Raw genomic sequence first — 13,642 nt, forward strand, 5'->3', positions numbered from 1 at the left:
ATGAGTTACTCCAACGAGATTTACAGCAGCAGCTCCTATCGGAAGATCTTCGGAGATGCCCCCCGGTCCGGCCGCGTGGGTCTGGGCAGCAGCAGCCCGTCCCGCATGCACTCTGCGGGATACCGCAGCACCCACCGCACCTATGGTTCCCCCTCCGTGATGTCCTCCACCACCTACCGCAGGACAGCGGCGCCCGGCCGCGTCTTCTCCTCCATGCCGGACTCCATGATGGACCTGACCCAGTCCACCGCGGTCACCAACGAGCTCAAGATCATCCGCACCAACGAGAAGGAGCAGCTGCAGGGCCTCAACGACCGCTTCGTGTCCTTCATTGAGAAAGTGCACAACCTGGAGCAGCAGAACAAGGTCCTGGAGGCAGAGGTCACGCTGCTGCGGCAGCGCCACAACGAGCCCTCGCGCCTGCACGAGCTGTACGAGCAGGAGATCCGCGAGCTGCGGGCGCGCGTGGAAGAGCTGACGCACGAGAAGAGCCAGATGCACCTGGACTGCGTGCAGATGAACGACACGCTGGAGCGCGTGAGGGAGAAGCTGGAGGAGGAGAGCAGGCTGCGCGAGGAGGCGGAGAACACCCTGAAGGGCTACCGTAAGGACGTGGACGACGCCACCTTGGCGCGCCTGGAGCTGGAGAAGAAGGTGGAGTCTCTGCTGGACGAGATCGCCTTCCTCAGGAAAGTTCACGAGGAGGAGCTGCAGGAGCTGCAGGCGTCTCTGCAGGCTTCACAGGTAAACCCCCCCCCCCCCCCCCCCCCCCACTGTGTTCTGACGACCTGTGGGTCCACGCACTGACAGGGGGTACTTAGGTCCGCTTGTCAGATTTATTATCTACCACTAGTTTCAATGTCACACTGCCACTAACACTCTAATATCCCCCAGTGCTCATAGCCTGCAGTGTTCAATGTCATCACTATATATATATATATATAATATAACTACAGGGACTGAGGCGTGTGGACTGACTAACTTTACAGTGACCGTATCAAACTGTATTCCTTCATGGCTTCACTAGACCAGAACCTTCCTATAATATAATAGTATCAGGTTACTCATACACCGATGATAATACAAGTACGTACTCCAAGTCAAATACGCACTACGCGATATTCAAAGTTAGTCGCACACGCAGCTCCGCCACAACTGTGTGTGTATTCGCAAGTTTCCGGCAATATTGCAGTGGTTCAGTGGCCTGCTGTGTCCTCCTCTCACTGCGCACTGGATAATTGATGGCACCGGGTAATTGATGGCACTGGGTAATTGATGGCACTGCAGTTCCGTTTCAGGCACCGCGCGCTGTCCCCTCCCTCCGCCTCTCGGGGTCTCGAGCGCCCCCGCAGCGTCCCACGCGCTCCGTCACGCCCCCGTGCAAACTTTAAGCTGTCACGGCTAAAAGACGGTATCTGTGTTTTCCCCGGAAGCACTCGGTGCCGGTCCGGCCGTCGATGCCAATTTGTACAAAGTGCGTCGTAGAAGTGTAACGTTATTCTCTGTGGGGGTGTTATGTGAGTGTCATGTTACAGGGGTGTCTCCTCAAAATATAAATACGCTTAGTTTAGCAAAACCCCGCCATTAGCTAGCTAATATTTTGGGGGGTAATGGCGATGTTTCCATCAAAGGAGGCGAGTAGAGGGGGAGGGGGGGAGGGAGGTAAAATGCGGAGAAATAGCGCATAATCCAGGGGTGTGGTCGTCCCAGGGGGCGGCAGACAGGGCCAACCCCGTGAGATACACAATTGTTTTTGTGTGCATTTCAAGCTGGACTGCTGTAACAGCAGCAGCAGTCACAGTTTGACAAAAAAAAAGAAAAGTTTAGGACAGAACAGAAGACGCTGTGGTTCAAATGCATCAATAGCCCAATATCGACTCTCTGAGTCACGATGTATGGAACAGCGTTAGAGCTCGTCATGTTGCAGATGGAGCTAAACGAAAGAAGATGCAAAGCGAAGACATTGAAGTGAATAAGGGCTGCAGCAACTTTCACTGCAACTAGAAATCAATCCATCGAATGTGAAGTGGTGTTAAGTCAGGCAGTGGAGTGATGGTTGCTGGGTAGATTTCTCCAGGGGCTCTCCTCTTTCCTGCAGGGAACATTATCGCCATGTAAGCTATTGACAGCACAGCTCTCTCCAGCAGAGCGTCCTGAGTCAGCAGTCGATTCATCAGCCCTGCAGCAGCTCGTCAACACACGGCTCACCTTATACATATATGTATATGTATACCAGGAGAAATGCAGTCATGTGCATTGAAACCAGCTGTGAGCAACAGAGAAAATAGCGTTTAAAAATAAGTAAAATAACATTTCCAGCTTTTTTGTCACCCATGGTGAAATGCAAACCAGTATCTTAAAGTATCTTCAAATTACAGACACCGCTGTTCAAAGAACAGACACTACGAGAGTCAACAGCCCAGTAGAACAGATGTATTCAGGGCACAAAGTTTTCCCACCTGAAGCAGGGATTCAAACTGGTGACTTTTCCTGCCCGTTACATAGGCCACTTGGCTCTTCTTGGCAAATGCGATTGCTCCATAATCAAAATGAACGCTTATCAGGGCTAAAATCTACTTACATAACTCAAAAGAATGTATAAGCAGTAAGAAAGAAATGACAATAAAGCATTTCAAACAAAATGTGAACAATTGTGCAGTTCTGTAAATGTATACATATAGTGTGTATTACTAAAGTTTTAAATGGTACTGCAGTTAGTTTCAGATCTGACTTCCATACGTCCGTACGTTATTCCCCTCTCCCACGTCCAGGTGTCAGTGGAGATGGACATGAGCAAACCGGACCTGACTGCTGCCCTGAAGGACATCCGGGCTCAGTATGAGAACCTGTCAGCCAGGAACCAGGCCCAGGCAGAGGATTGGTACCGCTCCAAGTTTGCCAGCGTGACCGAGGCGGCTGCCCGCAACCAGGACTCCATCAAGCACTCAAAGGAGGAGCTGAGTGAGTACCGCAGGCAGGTGCAGGCCCGCACCCTGGAGATCGAGTCCCTCAGGGGCCACAACGAGGCCCTGGAGAGGCAGATTGCCGAGATGGAGGATCGCCATAACAATGAAATGGGAGAGATGCAGGTACGTAAACGACACAGGGTAGCGAGATTTTGTTTCGTTTTTTAAATTTTGTTTTATGATTTGATTAACCTTTATTTACTTTGCTAGGGAGACCTGAGCAAGATGGCAGCATAAAGAGTTTCAGACAAAACAAAACAAAATCAGGCAACAGATAAAACAATACTAAAAACAGTAAATAACACAAGCCATAAGGCTAAAGCTAATAACAGAGACAATTTACAATGGAGTCATTTACAACAGAAATTACAATGGTGTTGAATTGTGACACAGATATCAGACTCATCAATTAAAGTCTCAAGGACACTCTGCATGGTGGACACTGATGAAGGACAATTAGAGGAGCGTCTTTTGTGAATCACTAATATTAATATCGAGCACACTCCTTGTTCAGTGTGACAAGACAAAAGTGAAAATCTTCATCAGCACATCTTCAATCTATCTATTCTAGAGAGCATGAGAAAATGATTAGTATTTCATAATATGACTGTGTGTGTGTGTGTGTGTATAGGATACCGTTCAGCAGCTGGAGGCTGCCCTGCGCAGCACCAAAGGAGAAATGTCCCGTCACCTGCGTGAATACCAGGACCTGCTGAACGTCAAGATGGCGCTGGACATCGAGATCGCTGCCTACAGGTTGGCTACGTTACAAACACGACAGCAGGAATCAGTTTGGGAGATTGAACTCACCTGAATTTAAGTGTTAGCTTTTACACTGTCAATATTGCAACGAGCGCCACCTCCGAAGCATTTTTAGAGTTAAACTCTTCTGGGGCGTCTGGTGGCCTAGTTTTTAAGGTGCACGATAACCGCAATGTTCCCGGTTTGATTCCTGCAAGGGACCATTGTTGCATGTCATAGCCCTCTCTCTTTCCCCACAGTTCCTGTCTCATTTAACCAAACTCTTTTCCTCTTGGAAACTGTGGTTTAAAATGCTTGCATTAACAATCTGTTAGTCCCTCTTTCGTGCAAATGGCTCAGTTGTTTTTCCACTGTAATGAGATAGACGAACGGAAGAGACACAATGTGAAACATTAAAATAATGTAACTCAGCAACTGTGATAATGTTCTGGGCAAATATACCAAAACAGACAGCAGAGGTGTTGCCACTGATACTCCGGTGACATTAGATCCCTCAGGAGAGATACACTGAGATAATAATAGCAACGAAACCAGACTAGAGGCGACGTCATCTCTTGTCTGCCTCTCTCCCTGTCTGTGCAGGAAGCTGCTGGAAGGCGAGGAGTGCCGCCTCAGCTCCGTTGGAGGGGCCATGGTCCAGTCCGGCTACCCGGGCTTCTCCTACATGTCAGCCCGCACCTACACCCTCGGAGCCTACAGGAAGTACGGAGCCAAGCCCGAGGAGGAGGAAGAGGAGGCGGAAGAAGAGGAGGAGGACGAGGGAGAGGAGAACGAGGGCGAGGGAGAGGAGGGAGAAGAGGGAGAGGAGGGAGATGACCAGGAGGAGGGCGAGGGTGAGGGCGAGGGTGAGGGAGAGGAGGAGGAAGAGGAGGAGGAGGAGGAAGAGGAGGAGAAGCCGAAAGAGAAGGAGGAGAAGGAGAAGAAGAAGGAGAGCCCCGCCGGCAAGAACAGCAAGAGCTAAACTGCTTGTGTCAACATCATCATCTTCATCATTATCAATAACACATTCCTCATCCCACCAGTCACATTTGGCTCTGGTCCCTGTTCACGTCATCTCTGTCACACACAAACACACACACTTCCACACACTCCAGACGCCTCACACCTACTGTGATTGGTACAACCTTTATTAGACGAAGAAGGAGCTTTAGAAGGGAATAGATTTATCACAATGGCAGAGGAGTCGTCATGATTGTACATCACGCAAGTGCAGAGAGACGCGCAGAAAGCTAGCATGATGTCACAGAGTTTCCTTGAGTTTGACGCTTGGGATGGTGTCTCCTCATACGAGCAACAGTGAATGTGCCGTTGATGATCTATACTCACAGTAAGAGCAATCAAAACCTTGAAAGTAACAATTTTGTCAGCACACTCAGACTTTAAGATAAACGCACAGATCTTGGAGTCAACAGCCAGTCCAACTTTTACGGTGCTATATGATTTTTACATATAAAAGTTGGGGAGTCCTGTAAGTGAAAGATTTCATCATAGACCCGAAGCTCTACCAGCTCATTCCTGAACGACGGCTCGTTACACGGGAACGTCTCGAGGAAAAACTGCTTCTATTTGAATTTTAAGACCAACCCCACATTTCACACGGCAGGTGAATGCTTTCCACTCCCCCCTCTCTTCCGCCCCTTTCCTTACTCTCATTACTCTCCACTTATCCCACCTTGACAAGACGAAATGTACCACAAACCATTCAAGCCCTTTTTCATTCTCTTGAATTCACTGCAGTGTCACAGCACGGCAATAATGGCAACTCGGAGCTCAGACAAACTGTATATACAAATGTGTTGGGAGGGTGGGTGGTGTTTTCTGTTGCTGGTTAGGAGGAGTGCTGCAGCTTCTCCATGAGGAAGTGCATCTTTGGGAATGAAAAATGTAGAGTTTAAATTGCCGCTATATATAATTTTTTTGGGAATATGAATTATCCCCCCCCCCTTTGATTGATTCATTTGTCGACAAATTTATTATCCATCTCGCCTGTCAGAGTTTAATACTTATCTGCAAGTCTACTGTCCTTTCCCTTCATTTGTAGAGAAAATCCACCTTTTTTTTTCTTTCTCCTCATACAAATGTAGTGGTGCTTTTGTTTAATTTAGCTGGCTAAAGGAAACACGATGAAGGTGAACGAGGCTGTCGGTGGCAGGCAGCTGATGATGACACTGACGGCCCTCAGCTCGGACTGCAAGTGGCAGGTGGGGCAGATGCCGCAGGGGTCGTGGCTATATGGTAAAGAGTCGCATATAAGGGCTATTTTCACCATAACCCCTTCTATCACGTTGCCCTGAACGGTTTTATTTCGCGGTTGTTCGTCATTTCACCCCCTGGGCTTTTCTTTTTGACAAATGAATCAACCAATGGGCATGAATGCATGGCCTGACTCTTGGAGCTTGAATATCTGCTGGATGGGATAGATTTTTTGCTTGTTGTGTGTTCAATTAAAAAACTTGCCTTAACCATGACTGAAAGTTAAAATAAAACATGTTTTCACCTGCATCTCACTCGTTTCTGGGGAGGCTGAGGGGTGCTGACACTTTCCAGACCTCTGCTATACAACTGTGACTGTATGTGCTGCTATCTCATGCAGTGATATTCCTCTCAAAGCCAAATAAAGACATTTATTAACCAAACATTCACTACATCTCTGTGTGTTAATGTCAGGAAATAGGACTGAAAATGTGTAAAACAGTGTTCTTCCACTGCCATAATGTAGATAATACAAGAAAAACACGAGAACCTCATTTTCAAAATATTTAAATTCTCTCAATTTTCCAGTGTGATGAATGTTAATACGTAACGATACATGAATGTGCTTAATAAGAAATGGCACGACTGTGGAAAAGATAATTAGATGTGAATGGCATTTTACTCCACAGTCACAAAATGACAAACATTTAAAATGATTTCATTGAATACATGTTGGTCAAAAAGTAAAGCCTGTATTTGTTCAATATGTGACATCTTCCTTTCCTGCAAGGCCATCACAGACAAACACAAATTTGCATTCTGGCAATTTAAAGCCCCCACTTCAGCTGTTGTCAACATTACGTTTCAACCACTTTCAGTTTTTACACACCGGCCTTCAATTTAACAACTTTTGTCTCTTACACGACATTCCAACTGCTTGCAGTGCCTACATGTTAACTACTTTCACCGCTTCCACTTCGTCTGACATTTCCAGTTGCAATGCTTAACCTTCAAATGACACTGCAGCTGCATTCAGTGATTGCACTTTGTCTGATTGCAACTGCTTTCAACACATTATTTCAGTGTGTGCACTTCACATGTCAGCCGCTTCCATTGGTTACACTTTAACTGACAGGTTAACTGCTTTCATTGTTTACACCTCAACTGAAACTTACACGCACTCCATTCAAAGACTGCTCCTGAGATGACACTTAAACTCCTTTAAGTGATTCAGCTGTTGAAGTAACACACACTGGCTGCGCTTTGACATGTGTGGTTGTGAGTTGATGCATCAATGATGCACCTCAATGCATCAAGATACGCCATCTATGTGCATCAACTCTAGGGGACTGGAGGGGGGTGGGATTGACCGCTCATTCAGGAAATTGCATTTTATATTGCCATGCAGTTATAAAGCTGCTTGGCTGCTTGGCTCCAGTGAGTGCAAGGACAGTGACAGAGGTTAAATGACAGTAAATCAGTATAACTCAGCTTTAAGCAGTGCTGTTGTCGGCCTGCTAGCCATGCTAGCACCCCCCCCCCCCTTTTTGACCACACAAGGCTGAGGCCAGGACTGCTGCTGGGCCAGATGCTGCCACAGTGGGTGGGGTTGAGGTTCCGCTGGTGGTGGTGGTGGTGGTGGACCCTGCCACTGTAGGGGGTGGGGCTTAAAACACTGCTTGGGTGGAACCTTATGCATCCCTATGGGCCGTCTTGAACAGCCACTTTGGACGACACCTGAGCCTTGACAAGGGGTGGAGCTGGAAATGCTGCTGGGGTCCAGGCCTTATGCTGCATCAATGGGCGGTGCCAAGGCACAGCTAAGTGTGGTGGTTCTGGAAAAGCAGTTGGGGTGTGAGTGGTTGACAGGTGTTGCCTCAATGGGCGGGCCTTTGACCACGACTTGGGTGGGGAAGAGACACGACCGAAGATACAGCGTGCCACCGCTGGGGGTGGAGCTCGAAACTCGAAGCACGGCCAAGGCTATTGCTAATGCCACCCCAATGGGCAGGGATGGAGCACCACAAGGACGGGGCCTGCTGCTGCCACATGTGGTGGAGCTGGAAACACTGTACTGCGGGTGGAGCCTGCCTGGGGTTAGGGTCTGGTGATAATAGAACTGTAAAAGATAAACATTTTGAATTGATACTTCATTGTGCTTCTCAAAAATGTCATTAATCAGAAGTCATGTTAGCATGATTATTCATAACTGATGTATGTTTTGGGGGAAGGTTAGCTTGCTACAAGTGTGTTTCTCTCATGGTCAAAGTCCACTTACGTTTCACTCAGCTTTATGTGGTACCTAGGTTCATGTACAATCGCACCGAGAGGGGGGAGATAGACGATGTGTGTGTGTGTGTGTGTAACCCCTCGGTCAAGACCATTTCTCTTCCATTATTATCATGGGAGGTGGAACATCTCCAAGGCCTTATCTTTCCCTCCGAGCACCCAGAGCTTCTGCACATAAAACATGCCAAGAGTGAAGGACTCTGAGGCCTCTCAGGTTACCTAACCATGACAATGCACAAATCATACATTCTTTCATGTCCACAACATTTTCTACCACAATCATGGTTGGTCATTTATACATTTTGGCATTGGTCAGATCACAATTTTGTCTTAACAGACTTAATAGAGTTGAGCAAATAAAGAAATGTGGCAGCTTTACTGCGTTTTTCTTGTTGTAGAAAGTTTTACTTATTTATCAAGGACAGCTGTGGCGTGCACTTCCTCCCTGTTTACCTTCTTCTACAGCACGAGAAGTCAAGACAGCAAGACGACCAAAAAGCAGTGTAAAGCTGAATGGATGGAATTCAGTCATCATTACTTTTATTATTTGGAAATGGCCTCAGTGGAAAGGCCTACTGATATGTCAATTACTACTAACGTAGGTCTGGAACAGCTGAAGGTTACATGTCTTACTCAAAGGCACCTTGACAGCATATGTTATTGGAGGAGGTGTCTGCCTATTTACTTTCACCCAAACAGAAGTAATAGAAACGATCTAGTTCCAGTCACAAGCCTGCCTGCCTCCTCAGCCTTCAGGCTGCAGTCGATACCTTTTCATCAACGGGCGGAGCTGCATAATGTCCACTGGGTGTTACTATCGGCTCATCTCAGCTTCTGCCTGCCTGCACCCAGAGGTGAAAGATGGGGCTGGCTAAGATGGATGGCAGTTGCCAACGCTGGCCCACCAGCACAGCTGTCACCAGCTAGAACTTCATCCCAGCCTGAGACTGTTTATTTCCCTGCTCACAGACTGTAGTCCTGTGTGTGTGTGTGTGTGTGTGTGTGAGAGAGAGAGAGGGAGGGGGTCAGCACAGTGGCAAAAACATTATCTGCGCTAACAGGCAATCAATAAAACTGTAAGAAAAGCGGGGGGAAAAGTAGCAAGGACAAATGTTTCTGGAGCACGCCTGAGTATCAGGAACGCAACGTGATACAACAAAGCACAGGACAGGAGCTGCTTCTCTGCACATGCTCGGGACAATCACTAAGAAGTTAGAGACTATTTGAGACAGACCACACTGACTTTAACTGCGCTGAATGATTTGACATTTTGGGGAAGTACGCTTATTTGCCTTCTTGCTGAAAGTTTGATGTGAAGAAGACGCTTTATATTTAGCGTACAGACGGTAAGTGGCAAGTGATTTCCCAAAATGTCAAACGTTTCCTTTAAATAATACTTTAATTATAATTAAAGGCCGTGCAGCTTTGTTATCAGCATCTACAGCATTAACTATGATGTTTAAACGCTCAATACAGTTAATGTTTCTTTAAACATATACCGCCGCTCCCCGAGCCTTCCTCTCTCTGCATGCTGGACTCAGTATGATGGATGCTCTATCTTTCGGCCGTGACACAGCGAGAGTTATGACTCGGCATGGACCTCTGCGGTGCAGAGTCGGACCGGGAGCGTGTCAGAGGGCAGATTTATAGAAAATTCAAGAGTCCGATCAATCCCACAGCTCTGCAGGCCCGCGGCCCGCCGCCGGCCCGGACAGCGGAGTCGTCCTTGATTTGGCTGCTGTGTGCGTGCTGAGCTCTGCTGTCAGCAGATTCTGCTGTTGTGGAGGTGCATACATAATTGAACTCCTCCTCCTCCGCTGCCCTCCCGAGACCCTTCAAGATAAAGCAATAAATACTCAGCCTCAGCATTTAACAACCAGCCCTCCCAGTCCCTGTTGCTTGGGAGTCCACGAGCATGTAATTACATTTCCTCTTTTAAGTGAGTTAAACACAGAAATACTGGCAAACACACTTCACTTGTGACCTTGCCATCGCGAGGGGGAAACGCTAACAGCCTGACCGGACACTTGGTTGGCTTGGTGGTTGTGTGGTTTTCTGGGACTTTCTTAAGTAAGACGAGTGTTTCATAGCTTTCAGTTTGCACAAACTATGAATGGCGTCTTTAGAGGCTGTAGAAGTTTGCATTTGGCAAAGGAGCAGCATTCTGTCAGCTCTATGCAGTGATAGCCTCAGCTCATTTTCAGTTCAGTGACCCCCCCTTTTCATTCATTGTCTCTCTCTGTCTTGTCCTTCCCCTCTCTGTCTCCCTTCATCCTTCTGTTTCTTTGTCTGTCTATGTCTCTCTGTCTCCCCCTCTCTCTCTCCATGTAACTCCATGGCTATATATAGACTTCTGCATTGCAGATGTCCCAGAGCCCTGCAGTTCTGGAGGAGCTGCCGAAGAGGCCCAGCCAAAAAAATTTCGGCTGCCTGACACACACACACACACACACACACACACACACGAGCAGAAGCAGCAGGCTATCTGCCACAGGACGGGGCAGTTCCAGCATGACACCGGACATGTGCAGTCTGCTGTGCATCACGGCTGAGCAACGTCCGAGCCATCACACTGCAGCAAGGATGAAGTGCCCCCCACAGAACAGAGTCAAAACCACTGCAGTCATAATCTTTGTGGTGGGTGGGTATGCAAGCGCGCGGCGGGATATTCTTGTTGCCGGGCTAATTTCTCAGAGCCATTTCCCCTGTGTTCTCACTTTCTTGTTTTAAAAGCCTTGCTGAGTCACGGCTCCATTTCTTTTAGAAGCTTTAGATGTTTTAAAAGCTCAAGGACGGATAGTGAATGACAATAACGATACCTTCAGCACCTTCAGAGACAGCATTAACCATACTGTGTGTGTTGCAAAGTGATTGTAATGAATCATTCAGATGTCAGTCAGGGACAGACAAACTAATAATGAAGTACTAATAATAAGTAATAATGAACGGAAGAAAAACAGCAACAGATTAAATGATTCAAAGATAATGTGTGGGGGCACATGTGGTACAATTACAGCAAAGCCAGTTTTTTTTTTTAAAGAAAAGCATACTGCTAAAGCAGGAGGAACCAGGAGCCTTTTAGACATTAACATCAAGGTTCAGGAGTAGTGAATTACATGCAACAGCATCAGTTTAGTCTTATAAATGCAATGACAGCAACACAAAGTCTTTCTTGTTTTCAAGCATTTTCAAGTCAAGTGAGACATCATCGGTACTGACAAATCCTCTTTGCTGTGTCATGTGTGTTCTGTAGTGAATGTGATCGTCGACTTGCCATCAAAGCTAGAAACTTTAATGAAAGACGTTGAAACTACAGGGCGAAAATTGAATTTGTTTTCTTTTTACTTGTGTGCCACCTTTCAACAGAAATGCAATTCAGTGTTCTGTACGTCCGACATAAAAAGAAAGACAGGACACGATATGAAGAAAATATGATTTGAAAAAGATGAAACTAAAATACGAGTTCAAAGGAAGGTGGGCATTCCTCAAGGTAAGGCACAGACGAAGGGGTTAATCTATTCTCCGTGGTGCTGTGAAGATCTGGTGAGTCATGATTCAGTGTGCACCGGCTGTGTTCACTGCAGGTAATGTTTAAAAACAAAACAAACAAAAAAAAAAGGATGCAGAAATGACAGAAAGTCATGCAAATAAGTACAGAAGAGGGACACTGGTGCATGCTAATCCTTTTGACCTTAAGATTGGTCTCAGATGCTGGAGATTGTCGTCTGCCTGATGATCCTACATGGCCGTGCTCTCTTTCATTGGTGCTTGCTCCAGTCACCCAGTCCTGTTGACACCGTACATCAGCGGCCATAGAGAAAGTGATCACACCCTACAGCGTTATGTAAGATCCTATTGAACTGTTGTATTTGGGCTGCAATGCTCTCCCCCACCCACCTTTCACTTGCTGCTGCAACAACGGTAGATCATTAAGTATTTATAAATGCTGGCTGCTGTCAGGCCACTGAGCTGACACACACTACCACACACACACACACACATTGACACAATTACAGTGTGCTTTTGCTGCCGCTTGGTGTTAAAGGTGCAAATTACAAGCAGGGGCGCCTCTGTTATCCGGCCCCACCACCTTCTTCAGTCTTCAGAGAATCTTGACTGGTAGATGTTAGCCTTCAATAAACTGATGATGCCATACATCTGTCGAATAAATTGTCCGTCAAGATATCAATATTTTCTTTTGATGAAAAGGACATAGACCAATTTTTTTTAAAGTCCTGAAGAGGCGGGAGCATTTTTGTTGTTTGAAGATTTTACAAAGTGTAACTTGGATTGTTGTTGGATTGTACTGGGTTAATAGAAAAGGGAGGTTGCCACTCATCACGCCATCATATTTACAGTATGAGATGGATGTAAAACGTACAATGTATGACAAAATGTGTGTATCAAGGGCAATAGTGCAATTTTGCAATTTTCAAAAGTTCAGAGGCTCACTGGGGGGCCTGAACATCACCAGGGAGCCACTGTTTACTGATACTGAAATGAAAAAATAGGCTCCACAGAGTTAGAGCTAATGCTGTAGAGCTTTTTTTTTATTCTACAATTGTTACACTCCAAACACATTACACAGTATTTGTCTTGAATATAGCCCACACCTCCCATGACTCCGGCAGCAACGTCGAGTTAGCCAGAATACAACTCAACACTAGGCGCCTGTGCCTTCAAACTAAAAGCACACATTTGCCTCTGGGCCGACTGGCACAGCTATGATCGCGTTAAAACGTCCCCTAAACGGCCCCTAGTTATGCTGCTATAGGCCTAGACTGCTGGGGGACTTCCCATGATGCACTGAGCTTTCCTCCTCTCCCTCTTCATCTTTACACATTCATCTCCCTCCAATGCATGTTACTAACTTTATATCTTCCCCGGAGTTTCTTTGTGCTTTCTCGTCTCGCAGGTTCCTGTGGATCGTGGTCCTGGTACGCCTGGCTGCTGCTGCCATGGGCCTGCCTGACTCTCATCGCTACAGTTATTATTTTTAGTCGTGGTTCTGTTACTATTAAAGCTGTTATTGCTATTATTACAGCTGTAACTACTATTATCAATCATATTTCCATTATTATTATTATAATTATAGCTGCTATTTCTACTGCTAGTGCTGCCATACATCTCTGCCTATCTGTCTGTCGGTCTGTCTGAGTCTGCGATATACCCTTTTCACTTTTTGTTTACTTTGTGTAATGGTAGTAGCATTGTTCAGCTTAAATGTGATCAACTTGGACTTTATTTTGAAAGCCGGAAGTTGTTTGTATACATTATTCCTGCTGACTTGACACCAATTGGGTTCTTCGAGCGAAAAGTGTTGCTGTGCAAAATCTAGCTAGAAGCCTAGCTGTTCTGCCTGTCCAAATACCGAGTTAGTGTCTCGGAGGCACAGGACCTTCGCTGTTGTCGTTAGGCTACGACCTGCTAAG

The 13,642-nt window shown here is 46.5% G+C and overlaps 1 protein-coding gene across 1 annotated transcript; it reads left to right on the forward strand.

The window, feature by feature from the left end:
• On the forward strand, positions 1–4,689 carry neff1 (neuronal intermediate filament family member 1). The gene is made up of 4 exons (XM_070903909.1): positions 1–744; positions 2,772–3,089; positions 3,598–3,722; positions 4,311–4,689. The coding sequence occupies exons 1-4, from the start codon at positions 1–3 to the stop codon at positions 4,687–4,689; spliced, it is 1,566 nt and encodes a 521-aa protein (XP_070760010.1).
• The last annotated feature ends 8,953 nt before the right edge of the window (positions 4,690–13,642 follow it).

The sequence above is a fragment of the Enoplosus armatus genome, chromosome 4 (genome assembly GCF_043641665.1).
Source record: "Enoplosus armatus isolate fEnoArm2 chromosome 4, fEnoArm2.hap1, whole genome shotgun sequence".
In the NCBI taxonomy this organism is placed as follows: Eukaryota; Metazoa; Chordata; class Actinopteri; order Centrarchiformes; family Enoplosidae; genus Enoplosus; species Enoplosus armatus.

Coding starts and splice junctions, on each gene's coding strand:
- neff1 (XM_070903909.1), top strand. CDS start 1: ATGAGTTACTCCAACGAGATTTACAGCAGCAGCTCCTATCGGAAGATC. Junction 745..2,771: donor CGTCTCTGCAGGCTTCACAG/GTAAACCCCCCC, acceptor TCCCACGTCCAG/GTGTCAGTGGAGATGGACAT. Junction 3,090..3,597: donor ATGAAATGGGAGAGATGCAG/GTACGTAAACGA, acceptor GTGTGTGTATAG/GATACCGTTCAGCAGCTGGA.